Source organism: Protopterus annectens, chromosome 15.part0 (assembly GCF_019279795.1).
Source record: "Protopterus annectens isolate FY-2018-M chromosome 15.part0, PAN1.0, whole genome shotgun sequence".
NCBI lineage: Eukaryota > Metazoa > Chordata > Ceratodontiformes > Protopteridae > Protopterus > Protopterus annectens.
Genome location: NC_056749.1, coordinates 133,501,881 through 133,522,867, shown reverse-complemented (window position 1 = coordinate 133,522,867; position 20,987 = coordinate 133,501,881). Strand labels below are relative to the sequence as shown.

At 37.4% G+C, this 20,987-nt stretch overlaps 1 protein-coding gene across 1 annotated transcript in view; it reads right to left on the bottom strand.

Annotated features, from left to right (window-relative positions):
* The window catches only part of NRK (Nik related kinase), a 2,110,367-nt gene that overhangs the window by 459,911 nt on the left and 1,629,469 nt on the right, over positions 1–20,987 (bottom strand). Inside the window, exon 20 of the mRNA XM_044057244.1 lies at positions 10,385–10,497. Within this exon, the coding sequence (XP_043913179.1) occupies positions 10,385–10,497 (113 nt within the window). The remainder of the gene's footprint in view (positions 1–10,384; positions 10,498–20,987) is intronic.

Genomic DNA, 20,987 nt, shown 5'->3' with positions numbered 1-20,987 from the left:
CTGATATAGCCTACTGTATCAGTGATCAATATGATGAACATAATACAGCTGTGTAAGTAAACTTGCCATACAGTAGATGCTTTAATGATCCGTGCTGCAGTAGTCACACCCTCCTTCCATTCCCTTTATTTTTGGGTGCTGTTTATGCAAGGGTGTGGCTATTTTTTTTCTTCCTAGCATTGTTCTTTCAGGGCTCAGCCTTCCCCTCTCTGTTGGCAGGAAATCTCTAAAGGGTTGGTGAATAATCTTGTCTTTTAGTCAGCTCAGCTTGAGTTGCCAGATAGTTTGGGTATGTGGAAGGTGCCCTGAAAGTTTGGAAGTTGGTTGGCTGTTAAATCCTTGACAGGATCCGACATACAGACAGGCACATGCATACTCTGCATCCAGGCACAGGTCAGCCAAAAGCACACTGACACTAAGGACTCATTCATAGACACTCCTAAACCCATTCACATACTGTCCTTATATAAATATACACACACAGACAAATAGTTACACAGTCCCCTATTTGCATTCAATACTACTTAGATTGATTGTTATTCTGCACAGGATAATGCAGTCCTGCTTTCCCTGCACAAATTCACAGATTCTGCTTATTGAAATGCATAGGTGCACACTACTACACAGCAGCATGCACTTACACGTCTGGTGCATCACTGTTTAGGGTAACTTGCATATTACGAAGTGCAAGACTTCTGTGCTAGTCGGGTATCCTAAAAGAGAAGTGAACCAGTAGAAGCATTGCTTGGGTGAGAAGGGGCAGTCACCCTGGGCCCAAAGTTTTAGGAAGCAAGATTCTCAGATCCATTTTTCGACAATGTTTTGTCAGTGGCAGGTAGCGCGCACATGCCTTTGGTGGAAAAGGCTGTTGGTTCTAGTCCCACACCAGGCAGATTGATAGCTGACACCGCAGTGCAGTATGAGAGGGTTGCTGCATTCCTCTCCTCTTAGTGTGTTTTCCTTCAGATAAGATGTTAAACTGTGGTCCCATCTGCTTGAGTTGGTGGTAGCCCAAATGGACGTGAAAGATCCAAAATACAATAAAAATGGCAACAATTCCATGCTTACAAAATTAAAACCAATAAAATTCAAAGGAATGCTGGCTCGGAAAGGAGAACAACCCGAGTAACTCAGTTCATTCCAAACAGTAACTTTTAATAAAAACTCAAGAATACAATACACACTTGCTACATGCTTTCATCCTATGAATGGGTTAAAGTGAGTGACAGGGGTGTACTGTACTCTTAAATTTTTATTTAAAGTTATATTTTAGAATGTACTGAGTTTCTCTGGTTGTGCTCCTTTCTGAGACAGCATTCTTTCAAATTTTATTGTTTATAAAAGATCCCATGAATCCTTTCAAAGAGTTGGGGTCCTTTAGTTATATACAAAAAAGACCCTTATTTGCAACATATTTATATATTTACAAATATTGAGATATACAAATATATTTACACATTCATAATTTTCCTTACAGTCATACTAAATTTTCATCCATATTAGGCACTCATTCTTTTTTGCATAACCATCTGATTTTACTTAATATTGTTGCTAAAATCCATTTACTATTAAACAATTTCATTTACTTTTCACTCCATATTACTCATATGACAAAATCACTTATCTATTCGTTTAACATATTCTTTACTTCTATTCTTATATCCATATTTAATCATATCCATGTTTATTTTATCCACTTATTTTATATCTTCAAAAAAAATCTTCTTAAAATAGTATTCGCCAAAACATTTACTCTTACATTTTAAAAGCACAGTAGTTTCTTCTTTTTCTTGACAATGTAAACATATTCTATCACTTTTATTTTTATATAGCATATTTCTTTTTTCTGTTAATGTATCTGTTAACAGTCACCACAAAAAAAAGAAAAAAACTTGAAATTCTACTTTCTTATTACACCACTTGCTTCTTATTTTTATAGCTTTAATTTTTTTCATCTGTTAGATTTTTTCATGTTTTTTGGTTTTATATAGTAATGTTTTATCATTACATTTTATACCATGCTTTTCTTTCTTTTTCTATATCAATTTTTATTTTCCACAAAAATATTTTTCATGGTAACATTTTATTTCTTCATATATACACTTTTTTCTCTTTACCATACTCCAGCATTTATCATACTTATATTTATATAATTTTACTAATCTCATCTTTTTTTATTTACCAACTTAACACTTTGTACAAATGTAATGAAGCTGCATATACAACTGGGTTAATTAACCCCTAAGTCTCTTTCCTCTATTTACATATAAAACTCATCTTTTACTGCGCTTAATCTAGAACCTCACATGAATGAAAAATATCTGCAATAATTACTTTTCAAACACTGTTGGCAACATAAATACACTTGCTAAGTATGCTAAATTCCCCATCAGTACTAAATTTATCAAATAACCCTTTTTCTGAATGATAACTTACATATACTCTAGAAGATAGGTTTGTTTGATCTCTTCTACTGTTTTTCCCATTGATTTAATGTCCAATTGTATCAAATGCCTTAAGGTATCCTATCACAATTTTCATTTCTTCTTTTCTATTCACATCATCCACAATTTATTTATTAATTCTTGATGACCCTTCTCCTTTAAACTACATACACAGTGCCTTCCATATTTCAATTTTATTTTCATATCTCTTGTATTATTTTCATAAAGATCCTGTAATTCTTCTTCAATACAATTGGTCTCCAGTTTTTTTAATTCTTCTGTCTTCCTTCTTCCATATGAATTTATTTATGGATAAAACCTTCATTTAACCATTCATTCAAATCCTTAAAAATGTTGCTTTTGTCAGTCCCTTAAAATTTTATACACTTCATACTTATTCCATCTTGTCCTGCAGTCAAATCTATATTTACTTGTCCTAATACTTCAGCTCATATAAAGAAATCTCCTTTTCTAACTCCACATTCTCTTTCTGTAACTTTACTTTCCATGTTTTTCACTGTCTTTTTTCTTTAAACATTTCTTGTACATACTGTACTACAGTGCTCATAATTTTTTCAGAGTTCTATTTCTCCTTTTATATTTTTTCTCTCATTACATCTCCCTTTAATAATCTGATTAACTCAATACTACTACTCCTTTTTCCTTGTAAAATATATCTTTGCTTAAATAATACTTTTATTTTTTCTTGATTTCTTTCATATAATTCTTTTTCTTTGTCAAAATACTTTCCATCATTATGTTCTAAATCTTCCAATGAATTCTCTCTCTACTTTTTTCCCATCATATTGCCACTGTAAAAGACTATTTTTTATATATTTTTTGAATATCTACTATTCGGGCCAATTTTATAAAATGTTCTCATAGCAATATGATCTTTCCATAATTGTATCACTAATCTCTTTCCTTCTTCATTCCATGCTTTCTCATTTATCCATATTATTCCTTTGCCTATTTAAAATATTCCTTCTTTTCCTTTATCTCTCTAGGCATACTGCAAGATGATCAGATAATTCTGTTTCAACTACCTCCTCTTTTCCTATCATTTCCTCAAATATAAATAAATTTATTTCAGTTCTATGCCATGTATTTTGTCCCATAGTTTTAACTTAACACATCTTATAACTTATAACATTTTTCTTACATCATTCCTTTTCTTTTTCCACTTGACTCAAATCACAATTTAAGTGTCCTGTTATAATATTCATATTTATCACTATATAGTCTAAAATTTGATGAAATGGGCTTTCCCTTTCTTTACAATTAGTATAAGCATATATTATAATTCTATGTACTTGTGTTTTCCATTTTAAATCTACAATGGTTAGTCTTCCCATTTTCTGCTAAAGTTACTATAGCTTTACTGTATTTCCACAGAGTATGCTAATTTCATAACATCTTTCATTTCACAAATTCAAGATGATCCTTCTTCCCCATAGTTTTCCTGTAATCTTTCTTCATTTGTTAAAAATCTTGTGTTTACTAATATACCTACATCACATTTCTTACACCACTCCAAAAGCCCTATTCTTCCATTTTCTTAATACTATTCACATTTACAGAAAGCACTCTGAAGTTTTAATTTTCCCTTTCCTTAGATTCATGGTTTCAAAGGTTCAGAGCTAATTATTAGGTTAGCTGCCTTAATGGGCCATTCTAAACATAGCCAACATCCCTCCTAGAGGTGAGAATCAAACACTGTACCTTGTGTCCGAGTCAAACACCTTAATCACTATACCGACCACCAACCATTATCTGTATATCTTATTTTTCATCCATTTCCTTTTTTTTCAGTGTACTTGTCTCTTTAAATTTTATTTTTCCATCTCTACCCTTTTACCAACATAATTCTTTTTTCTTTTACTATCTCCCAATTTAGGTCTGCTTCATCACTTATTTTAGAGCCTTCTTCTATGTCCCCTTTATTATATTTTTCTCATCTAATTTCTTCTTCTATTTCTATTAATTCTAAAATTACTTCTCTTCTCTTTCCTCATTCTTTTTCATTTTTACAATCCACCCGTAAATGTCCAGTTTTGTTACATTTATAACATTTCAATTCAAATTTTTACATCATGTCCCATTTACTTGTCAAATGCCCTCCCCCCCAAAAAAAACATGTTTTGGGTTGTCCCCGGTATTTTACAACACCCCTGTTCCCCTCCAAGTTTATCATGCTGGATACATGTAGAATTTTTTCTCTATTTGTAACACAATATTGCAATCCCATCTGCCAGTCCATCAACTCCTGCAATGTCCAGTACTTCTTTACATAAAGTTTTCAAATGTCTTTTAAAAGTCTCTTTCCACCTCTGTCTGAAACTGTACATGAAATTTTTTTGTTTCCCTGTTAAATGCTTTTATCACATTAAGATTCTATAGATTAAAATCTTTCTTTCCTCATTCTCCAAGAAAAATGTCCATTGTAAAAACAGTCTGAAATATAACGTCACAAAATTTCTCTTTGTTAAGAATAAATGTTCTTACCTCATGTGCTTTTACACCTAAAGGAGCTATTAAATTGTCCCACACTTCATATCTGTCAATTTTTTTGTCTTTTTACTTTGAATCCTTACCACATACTTCTGTTTATCATGTTCTTCTGCGTTTTTTCTTTTCTGCTACTTTCCCTGCATACATCATCTTTCCCATCTCATCACTATGCTTCAGGATTATCCCTGCTTCCTCCCTTTGTATTTTATCTGTAATGTCCCCCCAGGAAACGTATCCTTCATTTTTGTTTCACTCTGCATCACCATTTCTTTAAGTAAATCATCCTGAGCCCCCTCCTTACTAGAGGTGTGCAATTATACTTCCATCATCTGCTGATTCATCTCTATCAAACATATTTGTTTTAAACATCTCCTCAGAATCCTGCATGCACTCTTCAGTCTCAGTAATGACTTTCTCCTCCATTTCTCTCACCACCATTATCTTCTTCTCTCTCCATATGCCTCCCTGTTTCTCTGCGCTGCCTCTGTACCTAGAACGGAAACAGGAAGTGTTCAAGCAAAATAGGTCACACTCACAACAATGACAAGTAGTGGAAGCTCCCCGGTGCCTTGATCAAATTTCCCCTGGTAGTATAAATAGCACCATGGGTCTCCCCTGAAGGGATGCCACTAGCCTAGTGGGACTAACACGGTCAACAAAGGATAAACTAATAGTATTTAAAATTAAATATATATATATTTTTTAATAAACTTTCACTCAACATGTAAATGTGATGGCAGGACAGCTTTGCATGAATATTAAGACCTCCAGTGCCAGATCTGAGAAGGGCCCTTTTTTTGTTCTCACACACAGAATCTGGGCATAGGGCTTTAGGACTGTACACTCCTCCTTAGTGAGAGAAAGAGAGCCAGATTAGAGAAGGGACCTTTTTTCCTCCTCAATCTCATGTTTAGGGGTATCAGATTAGGGAGTGGCAATGGCCCCCAAACAAGCCAGCTACAGCTCAGTGCTACTTAGGTCATGTATGCTTATAAAGTGCAACCTACAGAAAACTGAAGTTACAGAACTGCACAGTCCATGCAGGCACATACAGTGTAAACTACACATGATGGCAGCTACAAAACATCAGTCCAAGTATGCACAGTATTAACTATACATGGCTGCAGTTATAGAACTTCAGCCATATTATCCAAACACTGCACTTCTTGCATGTCCACAACTACAGATCTGCACTGTTTACTTGTGTACTGTATACTTTTTATATTCCCATAACTGCACACTCCCACAATCCAGGAGTGCTGCATGGCCCATACATATTCACTGCTACAGGCTACAAGCATACTCATTGTGCTCTCCATGCATAACCACATGGGCTGTATTCTGAACATAAGGTGTGGTTGTACTTGCCCAAAGTTATAAACAGCAATCTTGTGTAAGGTACTTAACCATACAAGTAAATTTCAAAGAATCAAAGAGAAGTGACTATAAAGCAAATCAGAACACTTGGGATTATCCACCTTCTATTAATCTATGATCAGGTAGGGTTTTTCTAGTGGTGGCTCTGTTCCCTCTAAGGACCAGTACATTTCTTTTGTCTTTGAAGATGGTGAAACAGAAGGGACAAGACTCCCATATGAAAAGAGGTTGTTCATTGCCGGCTTTGTTCTTCAAGCTAGAGGAACTTGCATGGAAGTGCAGTTGTGGTAGAAAAGGACCACTGCTGGTACTGGCATTGCTGTTGGTAAAAATGTACACTGAAAAACACTTGTAACCTTAAAACACTACAAAGGCATGCACAATTTCCAACGGGTCTATATTATATCATCGAACGCTTAAAAAAGCGAATGCTGATTGAGCGACCTAATTTAAGTGAAAGCTTACAATCTCTAACTGTCAGATCAGCGATTTTTTTCCCAGGGAAAAAAATTGCTGATCCAAAACACATACACACAACACAAGCACACCAAACAAACAGAAATCCACACACATACACCTAAAATCGGATACCTAACCCTACACTAAACTATGCACACACCACTAACTACCCACTTACCTTAACCCAAACCCTAACCCTAAGGTCAGTCACTATCGCACACTCACCTCACCCGCTCCCTAACCCTAACTCACCTAAATCACCCTAACACTCACATCCACACAATCGCACACTTACCTGAATCCGACCGGTAACTTTCCACCATAGCACTGAAAATACCGAAGCAACAGAAACGGACAACCAAATTCTTTCCCTAGGAAAAAATTCGAGTTTCTGCTACTTCGATATTTTGCAGTTTCGCAAAAATAAGTTCGATCAATCAGCGTTCGCTTTTTTAAGCATTCGAGAATATAATATAGACACTTTCCAAAAGGAGGATGAGGGGCAGGAGGGGCACTTTAATGTCACAGAGATCTCTCCTACAACGGCTATCATTATATAAGTAAATTACACAAATGCACTATTTTCATCAGGAAAGATTGCCATAACATTTGAATGGAATTTCAAGCAGTACTCTGTTACCCCTGGGAGACAGACAGAAAAAGGATCCCCCTCCAGCAAAATGTTGGCAAAACTTTGCACATCTCCTTACTGTTTGGTTAATAAGCAGACAGCAGTCCATGTAGCAACTTCCAAACATCTTCTGCAAAAAGATTTCTAAAACAAGCTGTTGAGGTTGTTAATGTCTAGTATACAATGCTGTAATAGCGCTTTGCAAAGATGTATCCTACTTGACAGAAAAACAAGTAGGAAAGACATTTTTGAGTAGGTTTACTGAGTTACCGGCAGGCCTTCTTTCCCTTTTCTAAGGAGAACACAGATTATTTTTTTTCCTGAAGACATGGGCTCTCTAGTCATAATATCTTTTTTGTATGTGCACATCCAGCACGTGAGTGAGAGAGAGAGAGGGAGAGAAAGATGTTTTCCCTTATTTTTATAGCTTGAATAAAAGACCAGGAGCTGGTTCAGAGAAACCACAGAAACCAAAAATGGCATACAAAGTACAGATTTATTTTTACACACATGCTTGAATTATGCAAAACTGCACTAAGATTAACTGCACACAATAACTTGGATGAAGCTATAGCAACAAGTGAAAGTATTTTCCAAGACAGACAATATCCACTGTGTCAACAGGATAAAATGGAGTCAGTATTAACTTTTCTAAATTGAAGTTCATATCCCCGGAGAATAAATGTATAACTTTTTTTTAATACTTCCTCTTCCAACTCACTTTTAACCCAATATGTCCTCAAGTTGTTCTCCATGTCTTCCTCACTTGTCCACCCCTGAATCGCCCAATTTGTCCTTTGTGGGTACCCTGAATTTGACCCTTCACTGGATGGGCACCCAACTTCTTGAGAAGTTTACCTCAATGGTACTCTGTTAGGTGTGGGGAACGATTCAAGAAGCCTGGGAACACTCATAGTAGAGATAGTTGCTCAGTTACTTCAGCTGTGGAGGCAGCTAGTGCAACAATGTCTGGATGTCATCATTGCCCCTCGGTATAATTTTTACAGTGTTTTGAGTTTCTAATACTATGATGGAAATGGACCCCATTCCTAAGTCAAGTATAATAAAAGTTCATGAAATTAGTGCAATTTCAGTCTTTGGTGATAGCTAATAGTGTTTTTCTCAGCACCCACAATATGCCCAGAATTGCCTCCACCTGTAATTCATTTCAGTTACTTGTACTTGGTAGCATATTTAAGTAAGATTGTAATTTCTTTAATATATTTGTTGCTCTTACTACTACTGGTACTTCTTGGGTATCTTTCTTCTACATCACTCTCATTTCTGCTTGCAAATCTTAATATTTTAGGACATTGTCTCTCTCTGGACTTAAGATAATGTAACCATTACATGTAGCAATTCCAATGCTCAACACTACTTTTGTCTTTTTTTCCTGGACTACTATATCTGGTTTTCTTACATCAACTTTCTGAACTGCTGGCAATGGGTGATCTATGCGATATAAACTTCATCATTATCTATAATGCTTTGCATTTCATGTTTTCAGTGACTCTGCTACTTCTATACTGAAATGTTTGCACAATCAACAATGCATGACTACTGCCTGATTATTGTGCCTTTTAGTATATAGGTTCTCTGTCATTAGTGTATCACACCCAGCAACAAGATTTGCTACTGTTTCCAGAACCTGCATTTGTCTGTTTCTCCGGTGTTTTCAATGGACTTTGTAAATCAACCAGTTAGTTGTCCATTATCCTGGGCAACATTTTTTGCCTTTTATCTTTTTGTTGCAATTCACCTCTCCTGGGCCACTCCGGTCTCAAATCTTGATCAGCATGAGATTGTTCCAGATCTCTTATTTGTAACTTAGTAAATTTTTCATTTTTTTTCTTCTCATCTGATCTTTTTCTTATATTCTTTCATTTTTTTTTTTTTGGCAAATTCATTTGCTAATTTTTGTCTACTTCTGGTTTGATTTCCATTCATACTTGATTCCAAAATGCTTCTGCTAAACTAAGCAAAGATGTCATCTTAGACTGTCTCCTTGGGATTTAAAACGTTCACTATGTTTCCATCTGATAAGGTCAGCAAATATATATACATATATATATATATATATATATATATATGGATTCACTTCATAACACTGAAACTTCAAAATACTGAAAATGACAAAACTTCATAATACTGAAGACCAAAATACTGAATACTCAAAATACTGAAACTCAAAATACTGAAAACACATATTATGCGTAAACTCAGCTTAAACAACATAAATCATAACAATTTCTACCAAATATATGCAGGGGCAAGCCCCTGCACCCATTCCCCTGCTAATTATATATCTACTCCAAGATTGCACTTAACTACACTATGTGCAATCTTGGAGTTGATATATTTAATTAGCAGGGGTGTGGGGCTCAGCCCACATGGGGGTGCAGGGCTTGCCCTGCATATTTGGTAGAAATTGTTATGATTTATGTTGTTTAAGCTGAGTTTACGCATAATATGTGTTTTCGGTATTTTGCGTATTCAGTATTTTGAGCTTTCAGTATTTTGGTTTCAGTGTTTTGAGTTTCAGTATTTTGATATTTCAATGTTATGAAGTGAATCCATATATATATATATATATATATATATATATATATATATATATACATACACTATCCCATGACTGCAGATCTATATATGTATTCAGTCAGTTTTAAGGATGCCCATACCTAACTTTTAGTGACCCTGTGTATTTTGTGTTGCTGATCTCTCAACAGCTCCACATAGCCAATTTGTACACATTATTGCACTCCTTTTCTTCTCAGAGCAACAAGTCTGCAAAAGCAAAGTATGCACACAGCATGTACTATGGACCCTGTCCACAGCTATGCAGCTACAGATCCCCATGCATTGATAAATTACTTGCAGCTTGCTTAATGACGCATAGTTCCTTACCATCATCATGAATTGTAAACAGTAAGTTATCAAAAAAAAAAAAAAAAAAAACCACCTTCTGTGGCTGTGATCATCTTCATCGCTGCTTCCTATTTCTTCACTGGATGAGGAATATTCTGTAACTTTTGGGAAGACAGAAGGTTTTCCTTTTCCTTGACCCACTGGGATCTAAAACGAGAAACAATTTATTGTCAAAACAGTTAAAACAGCACTACAAAAACTTCCAATTACTGATATGAGACCCTTAGTGATAATGTCCAAAAGCATAATACATGTTGGTATAAATAAGGAAATTCATCTCTTGTTGTGGCGGGGGGACCCATGCCATTTTTATACAAACACTTCTAAGTCTGTAATCTGTTGAAAGCTAAACATGTCACAAGTTGAATTTTTGCTTCTGAGTGCTTCTTGCTGACTTAGTTGCCAATGGAACCTACTGCTACCACTTAGTGGAACCAAGACGGAAAGCTGCTTCACCCTAAACACTTGGTATTTATGATTGCATACAATTCAGGAGTACCACAGACAGTGGCATATAGGTTCATAGGTTGGTAGTAGGCTATCGGCCCTAGGGCCAATAGAAGCCTAGCCATACCAATTCCCTGGATATTTCTTCCCACAATATTTACTTCCCTGGACCCCTGTCTAGCAGGGCGAATATGAATGTTTCTAAGTAATGACTGGAATTTGCAGCATGGAAGGTATGTCAGGGGGCCCCAAAAGGTAAACTATTACTAGAGAAAGTAATGTTTTAAAAAAATATATGAAAGTAAGTGCTATGGAAGATGTTATTTCAGGAGCAAGTGTGTGTGGGGAATTTACATATTATTCTACAAGGTACAATAACTAAACTAGACAAAATATATATCACAGGAGAATGTACATTTGGTTGAAAGTATTAAGCCCCATCCAATAATGAGTTTAATACCGTATCAACAACCTACATACGTAAACTACTATCGAAACTCAAACCTTGCACCCCCTCTGCTGACAAACTACCAGCCGAATATCTACAACTAGCTGCAACTGAAATAGCCTACCCAGTCTCCATCTTAATAAACAGAACTATAACTGAATCCAAAATCCCATCCTGCTGGAAAATCTCCCATATTATTCCCCTCCATAAAGGAGGAAACTCCAATGAACTCTCCAATTTTCGACCTATTGCCCTTCTATCTCCTCTATCCAAAATAATGGAACGCTGCATTCACCATCAACTTCTACATTATCTCTTGAATAACAACTTGCTTGTGGACTCTCAACATGGTTTTAGACCACACCACAGTACCTCTACCGCCCTTCTCTCCTTCACTGACACTATCAATAAAAACCGCAATAACAACCTGTTCTCCTCTGCACTATTCTTGGACCTCTCAAAAGCATTTGATATGGTCAACCATCAACTTCTCCTTGATACCTTAAAATCCCTCTCACTGGATTCACAAGCTTTACAATGGTTCGACTCATACTTGACTAATAGAAAACAAGCTGTCCTCTGGGACAGCCATCTATCCTCTCAACTCCCAGTTACTATTGGCTCCACAAGGATCCATCCTAGGTCCCCTACTTTTCTCAATTTTCATAAATAACCTGCCCACTTCCCTCCCTACATCCACTTGTATACAGTATGCAGATGATTCCACTCTCATCTGCTCTGCCTCTTCCCCAGCAGAACTCCACTCTGCTACCCAATTGGTCTTCACTGCAGCAGAAAAATGGTTTCAACACATCTGTCTCCTCCTAAATCCCAAAAAAACAAGACTACTACTCTTCACCCCAACCTTTAAATCCACCCCAATTACTTTTTCCATTGCATCCTGTAATGGCACTATCATCAAACCTGACTATTGCACCAAACTGCTGGGTGTCACCATAGATAATCAGCTAAATTTTGACCATCACATTGATTTAACTATCAAGACAGTCAATAAAAAAATTGGTGCCTTGTACAGACTTAAGCCCTTTCTTACAGCTACTTCCCGAAAGTGGCTCTAGCCCAAACTCACCTTATTTCTACATTACTGTATGCCTCTCCTTCCTTTATCAACATATCTAAAGCTAATCTGAAAAAACTAAATAATGCCTACCACAGTATAGCCAGATTTGCCACTGGCTCTCCATTCCAAACTCATCACTGTCATAACTTAAAGAAACTAAACTGGCTTGAACTCCCAAACCTAATACTCCTACAACTGATCATCACTTTTAAAATTCTACATTACCCCTCCAACACACCCATACTAAACAAAATCATCACTCCTTATAAAAATCTCACTACACTCAGATCAGCCAACAAGCTTCTAGTTACCACATTGAAATCTCATAATAAATCAGGGGATTCCCTATTTGCAAACACTATCGGTTCTTACTGGAATAAACTCCCAGCAGAGCTGACCTCCCTAGCCTCATGTCACCTTTTCAAAAAACAAATGAAAACTCACCTATTAATTCATTGGCTATGTCCGTGCTCCAATCCCGACTGAACTCAAGTACCTTATTACTCACTCTACTCTGCTCCTGAGTACTTTTGCTCCCCTGTACTAACTTTCACTGACTTCCACAGCCCCCTTTTCCGTACCATCACTCATTTTCAAATTTCTGTTTGCATCCCCCTCTGACTTTCTGTTTTTTTCTGTCTCTTGCTCATTTTAGCTGAGCTCCTATTATACTGCTACATTTACATTTCATCAATATCTTTACCTCCTCCTCTCCTTCTACAACTGGCTATTCCCTTGACCTACTTAGTCCGTAATACTTGTACCTAATAATTACTGTACTTTTTCCTCTTTCAGTTTACTTTATTTTCTCCCTTTTCCTTAACAATAACTACATTTACTACCCTGTTTCTCTAGCAACCTGCATACTTAACACTGTATAATACATGTTTCTCTAGCAACCTGCATACTTAACACTGTATAATATTTAGTTTAGCAATACCTGTTTTTGTTGTCACGACCAGTTACTACTGATATTTTTTTAACTTTATTTTGTATTATCTAAGACTTGAGCTTATTCTCCTCATCCCCTTGTCTGAACTTTGTTTGTCATTTATTTAGACTAGTCCATGAAAACCATATATGTAATTGTTTTTCACCTGAGTACATTATGTTATTTGTTTGTTTGTTTTTATTTAGTTACTTCCTAATCTGTAGTGTCTTAGTCTGATAGTGGAGCTTTTCTCCTCGGGCCTCTGCTGAAAATGGACATGTATCCAGCCAGACTAGCCCGGTTAACAAATGTAAAATAAATAAATAAATAAAAATAATATCTAACTATCCAGATAAACGCAAAAAAATAAAATAAAAAGACGTTTCCCACATATGTATTAAAGAGGGGGGAATGTAAGGAATGGGTAAATAAGTGCAGATATAAATAATTTCAGAGAGACTGACTGAATCTTAGGTTAAACTGAAGATGCATTTAAAAAAAAATACTGCAATTAAGGGAGAAATAGATGTGAGAGAGAAAGTAACAAAAATTTGAAGAATATGCATACATTTAGGAAAACTGCAGTTAAAGAATGTTTTTGACAATAGCCCCAGAGCACAGAAATGTTTAGCACAAAGGCTTGGCAACAGAAAGTGGAAAGAGATATAGAAAAACATAGAGACCCTAACTCAAGAACCCTGAAGAAATGATGGAGATATTTTGCCAGTTGCATTAAAATGTATACATTGCAGGGGACCTTAAGAAGAGACACATACAGTTAATTTCTTGTTAAAGCCTAAACTGGTTCTATTGCCTAAGTATGTCAACTTCAGCTATATTTTTAAAAGCATTTTTGAGCTTTTGTTTAACAACAAATCTTTAAGCATCTGTGATGCACAGGGATTAAAGTCGAAATGCAGTTCAAAAATGATCAACAAAAATAAAAAAAAACAAAAAAAAAACTGTTCAAGCAATTAGTGGTCCAAGGCTGAACAGACTGAGTGCTGATACATTTGGTTCTTAAAGGTTCATACTAGGCTATCTGCCCTAGGGCATTTATAAGCCTAGCCAGTGTGTGTATGGCTTTCGCCACCCATTTTAAATTAATTTTGCTATGCCCTTTTTCGAGGTTAGTATACTGTGCCTCTGTCTAACAGAGACACAGAAGTGATACCCGGGGTAAACCTACGATCTCCCATCCACTCATCAAGATTCCTCTTGAAGAGAGTCAATGAGGGACTCTGCCTAACCTGGACTGGGATTTTATTCCAGAGTGAAGGGAGCCTCTGGGTTATGAATCTGTCCCTCCAGCATGTCCTATTTATTTCAGTGCTGAGTTTCAAGTCTCTCGAGCGCGTAGCTCGACGGGATTTGGATTTTCTGAGGTGCAGCATATCCATTAATTCCGGGTTGGACATGGCTTTATACGTCAGGCACAGATCGCCTCTGAGAAGGCAGTATGCCACTGAGTAGAGCTGGAGTTTCTTTAACCGGGCAGCATATGGCATCTGTTTGAGTCCTTTGATCCTCTTGGTGAGGTACTTTTGGGGTCTTTCCAGTTGCTGCAGGTATCTGGCAAGGTACATCCCAAAAGGGGCATTGTACTCAATTATGGGCCTGATGAGGGATGAGTAAAGAGGCACGATGACCTCCCCTGATCTAGATGTGAATCCCTTCATGATTAGGTGGGCTATATAAAATGTTTTTCTAACTACTTTGGCCACGTGGTTGTCAAATGAGAGATTGCTATCAACTTGGGTCCCCAGGTCCCTAAATACTTCTTCTGTACTTAATGGATTACCACCTATGTGGTAATTTGTGGGCACTTTGTTTTGCCAAAGGGATGACTATACACTTTTTGGCATTTAGCTTGAGGCCATGGCTCTGGCACCAGTTGTCTGTTTCTATGAGGCCCTTTTGGAGGATGCTTGTGTCAGCTGGAGAGTCAATTATGGTGCCCAGTTTGCAGTCATCTGCGAACTTGGTCAGCCACAGTCCTTCCGTGTTGGCCTGTACCTCCGAGAAATATATACCGAACAAGAGAGGTCCCAGGACTAAGCCTTGTGGGACGCCACTTGTAACTGGTTTGGAGTCTGACATGGCTCCAGCAATTCTAACCATGTGGGTTCTGTCCTTGAACCAGTTTGCAACCCATCTAGTGATATACTGCATTTCTTTGAGTGGCATGGTGGTAAAGGTATAAACAAGTTTTTACCCCACCTTGTTAAAGTCTCCTTTGATTCAGGACTATGAACAGAATAGTAAAGTGTATATAGTAAACATACTCTGCATAAAGTTGCAAGATTTTTCATTTTTGTCACTGGAAAATAGTCTGTATTTGAGTTGGTTTTAGGATACTGTAAGGAGTTTGGAAAACCTATTAAAAGTTACTTGAGTATTAAAAAAAAAAAAAAAAAAAAAAAAAAAAAAAGGAAGAGACATTTGAAAACTTTTTTTTGTAAATATCAGATACACCAATGCTTGATGAAGTGGAAGCTCAACAATTACAACAAAGGACCAACAAAAATGTGATGTAAAACCAAGCAACATGGAAATCACCAGGAACAGATGGGATAAGAATAGAAATTTGGAAGTTAGGAAGAAAGAGGCTGTTGAAGATTTGGAAAGCATTGTTTAATAATGTTTTGAACATGGGAGGGATGCCTGTCTTGTGGAAGAAGGAAGAAGTGGTTATTACCAAAATTTAATACCAAAATAGGGCAAGAACCCTGCAAACCCATCCTCGTATATACACAAACTTTGATCCTAAACCTAAGAGCCTATGTCCATATTAGCTAACAGCATGACAAAATGTTACCAAAGCTGATAAATCTTTTTCAGTATGGTTTTGTGGAAGAGAAACATACATTTAATAAGATTTATAGAACAAGGATGATTTGGAGGGAAGTGGAATATAAAAAAATGGTCTACTGTTGTTTAGTTTGGATACAGAGAAAGCATTTAGTGGGGTTTGCTGGTAATTCAAGAGTAGGACAATGTTAGTGTCTGTATTCCCAAATAGTATAACAGAGTTAATAAGGAGACTACATGTTGGACCAGACGCAAAAATAAAGGTGGGATAAGTCCTTTCTATAACAATAGAGGGACCAGGCAGGGATTTCCCCTTTTCCTCTCATTTGCTATAACAGTAGTGTCAGTGGTGCAACAGGTAATACACTTGCTTTTGGCACAGAAGGATGTGGGTTCTATTCTGGCACCAATCATGTCCTTTACTTCCAAGTGTGTTGTCCTTCAGATCAAAATCCTACAGCATCTGTTGAACACAGTAGGGGTCTTTCATTTTACGCACCATTAAAAAAAAAAAAAAAAAAAAAAAAAAACAGATTTACAAAGTTCCCCAATGCCCTGGCCAAATTTCCCATACTAGTATAAATACCACCTTGGGTCTCCCCTGAAAAGAAGCCACCAGAGGGAGGGGGGGGGGTTAACCCTGTCAACAAAGGATAAATAAACAAAAAAAATACCTGGAACCTTAACTAAAAAGACAAGGGACATGCAAATTATAGATATAATTGGTAAAGTAGTCAAGAAAAAAAATAGTTTTGTTTCCAAACGAAATCTTGTACTGACAAATCCTGAATCTGACATTAGGGTTTTGTGGAATATTTTAAGACAGTTTCAAGTATTTTCAAGATATAAAATAAATGAATGCAAAACAAAGGCTATATCTGTAAATGATATGCCTAAACATGAATTACTTCAACAAGACCCATATTTACAGACAAATAAAAGGATGAAGTATTTAGATGTGCAGATTAAAAAGGACTCTGGTGTGAGAGTTAAGGATATGTGAGAAGGGATCTAGGACGTTTGCTCGACTGAGCAAACGTCCAAATCCATAAAACCCAAACACACTTTAACGAAAGCACTTTTATCGAAAAAGCGCTTTCGTTAAAGTGGGTGAAAAAAAAACAAACACTTCATTTACATTTTAGCAGGGGGGCTGTGCCCCCACACCCCCCTACTTTAATATTCTCCCTCCGAGACCACACTACAGTGGGGAAAAGTGAAATTTCCCTTACCCGCACCGCAGTACAGCCTCGGCAACAGTCATACTTATGCGAAACTGCTGCTTCGGTTAATAGTGCTTTGCGCAAGTGTGCCCGGCCGTTTGGATTTCGGTCATTTGCTCAGTCGAGCAAACATCCTAGATCCGTGAAGAGAGACCAAGCAGACATTTACTTATAACAAAAAAAAGAGAGAGATTGGAAATTACTGGATATGAACAAAAAGACACAAGCAGGAAAACATGTTTTTAGTTCCTTTGGTCGTGCATATAGGTCAGGCATCATTTTATCAGCAAGTAGAAAAAACTGTGAATGGTAATTAATAAAAAATTAAAATAATTTATTTGATGGGGGAAGTGGGTACAAGTAAAGATAGATAATCCGCTGATTCTACCTATTGAACAGGATGGTTTAGGGCTACCTGATTTGAAGGGATATTCAGTATAGCTACTAGACCCCTTCCCCCAAGAATCACAGCTGTGCATGGCCTGCTAGATTGCCCCTTCTACATAGGGCAAAAGCTGCTGTTCTGAACATGTAAATAGGACAAATTTCATAAATGTCAGTAAATCTGGGCAGCTATAAAGCTGCAGTACATTGCTTTTAGAAAGCTTTATTTTCCAGAAAGTCTAAGAGCCCCCCCCCCCCCCCCCCCCAGCAACCTAGGAGTAATTTCTAATGCAGTCCCTTTTTATTAGTGGACCCTACTCATTTAAGATATAGCAGGATACTTTTAAAACTACAGTAAAAAAGTTAGACTGTTTGGGGGGAACATTCATCTAACGTTAGCTCTACAGTGTTAACAGAGCTAAGCTGTTGTGTTTCAGTAGTACTACAGACTTAACCAGGAATTCAGAGACTTGCAAAAATCAAATAAAACATAAGCTCATTAGTGAGACATTTTCCTGAATGTGAATTGAACAATTAATGAACTTGAATAACTGCACTGTGTTCTCCCTAACAACCCATGCAGTACTGTTGTTTCAGGCATCACACACACACATTCTAACACATATACAGTGACAAAGACATCTGGACAGTCTCTCTCTCGCTCACCCACATACCCACTACACATGCATGCAGACAGCCCTGTGGTACTTACCTGTTTTTGACCTAACAGTCATGTTGCCACTAAAGACAGCAATGTGTGTTCACTGTAAAACTACCATGATCGGTTCTCAATGCCCTACTTTGAAATGACGATGTGCAACTTTTCGTTGAATTGCTCAATCATGGTATTTCAGTCCCAGTGTGCGACTGCAAGGCAAACCACATAGCTACTGTACATTAGCCATTCCACCTGAAAAGTACACATGCTATAGGCACTATCCAACAGACCACTGCATTGCTACTACACAAAAGGCTTCATACCACCGTAGTGTTAAATAATTTTCTTGTAATGCACTGAGCAATCCAACTAGAAGCAGGCTTGTTGCATATATAGTTCATATATTAGTACTAGGCTAACTGCCCTTGCGAACCATTTTAAGCCTAGCCAGTTATCCCCTGTGAGATTCAAACCCTGTACCTTGTGTTTGTAAGGCAAACACCTTAACCATTAGTGCAACACATTGTGTTTCTAAATACCTTCTTAAGTCACTGGATTAGGAACTTTACTCAGGGGTTATTACAGCAGCGGTTTGCTATCCTTAATGAATTTAATTCAATGATTCATTTTTTGTGTATTTGTTTACTTGGGTAGTCCTGCTGGGCCATGTAAGAACCCTAGTCTGAAGACTAGGGAAAAAGCTACAACAATCCGATTAAGAGTAAAAACAAATTACACAGGAAAAATGACGATGAGAGGGAGAGGTTGCACAACATATGATGAAGCCATTTTCAGGTACTGTGGAAGACGAAAAAGGCTAATGTAATAATTAAAGGGAGGTTTTGGGAAAACTGGACATACAGAATTAGATAAAATAGGTTTAAAGTGGAATTTAGGAATGAGATTTTAGCAGTTCAGATTTGCTGCAAACAGCATCGGTGGACAATGATGGTAAAGCAGTAGGACACAAAATACAACAAGGCAAGTTGAAACAGGACACAGTGATGAGAAGCAGTCTTCCAGTGAATTTGCTTTTAGAGTTAATTATAAGGGTTACAAAAAGCTGAATATACAGAAGGTAATTTAGTGTGTCCAAGTTTTTTTTTCTTATTTTCAATTCAGAATACTTTTAAGCTTTTTTTTGAAATTTTTTTATTGAAATTTTATATACAGGAACAAAAAAAAGATTATTCTTCTTCTCTTTCGGCTGTTCCCATTAGGGGTCACCACCGCAGATCATCTGTTTCCATTTCTTTTTGTCCTCTGCATATTGCTCTGTCATACCAACCGCCTGCATGTCCCCCCCTCTCACCATATCCATAAACCTTATCTTAGGCCTTCCTCTTTTCCTCTTACCTGGCAGCTCCATCCTTAGCATCCTTTTCCCAATATAACCATCATTCCTCCTCAGCACATGTCCAAACCAACGCAATCTCGCCTCTCTGACTATCTCCAAATGGTCCAACCTGAGCTGACCCTCTAATATACCGATTCCTAATCCTGTCCATCCTTATCGCACCCAGTGCAAATCTCAACATCTTTAACTCTGCCACTTCCACTCTGACTCCTGCCTTTTTGTCAATGCCACTGTCTCCAGCCCATAGGACATAGCTGGTCTCACTACCCTCTTGTAGACCCTCCCTTTCACTTACTGGTATCACTCTGTCACAAATCACTCCTGACACTCTTCTCCAACCATTCCACCCCACCTGTACTACCTTCTTCACCTCTTTTTCACACTCACTATTACTCTGAACTGTTGATCCCAAGTACTTAAACTCATCCACCTTTGTCAGCTCTACTCCCTACATCCTCACCACATTCCTCTATCATCCCTCATTCACAAACACATATTCTGTCTTGGTCCTGCTGACCTTCATTCCTCTCCTCTCTAGAGCATATCTCCACCTCTCCAGGGTCTCCTCAACTTGGACACTACTCTCACTACAGATCACAATGTCATCTGCAAACATCACAGTCCATGGGGCCTCCTGTCTGATCTCGTCTGTCAACCTGTCCATCACCATTGCAAATAAGAAAGGGCTCAGAGCTGATCATTGATGTAATCCCACCTCCACCTTAAACGGATCTGTCACTCCCACTGCAGACATCACCACTGTCATACTACCCTCATACATATCTTGTACCACTCTTACATACTTCTCTGCCACTCCTGACTTCCTCATACAATACCACAACTCCTCTCTAGGCACCCTATCATATGCTTTCTTCAAGTCCACAAAGACACAATGCAACTCCTTCTGACCTTCCCTATATTTCTCCATCAACAGTCTCAGAGCAAACAACGCATCTGTAATGCTCTTTCCCAGCATGAAACCATAGTGCTGATCGCTAATCATCACCTCCCTTCTTAACCTAGCTTCCAGTACTCTTTCCCATAACTTCAAGTTGTGACTGATCAATTTTATCCCTATGTAGTTACTACAACTCTGCACATCACCCTTATTCTTAGAAAAAGGGTACCAAAACACTTTCTCCACTCCTCAGGCATACTCTGACTTTCCAAGATTTCAGTAAAAAATCTGGTTAAGAACTCCACTGCCATCTCCATGCTTCCAATGGTATGTCATCTGGATCAACAGCCTTTCTATTCTTCATCCTCTTCATAGCTGTACGCACTTCTCCTTGCTAAT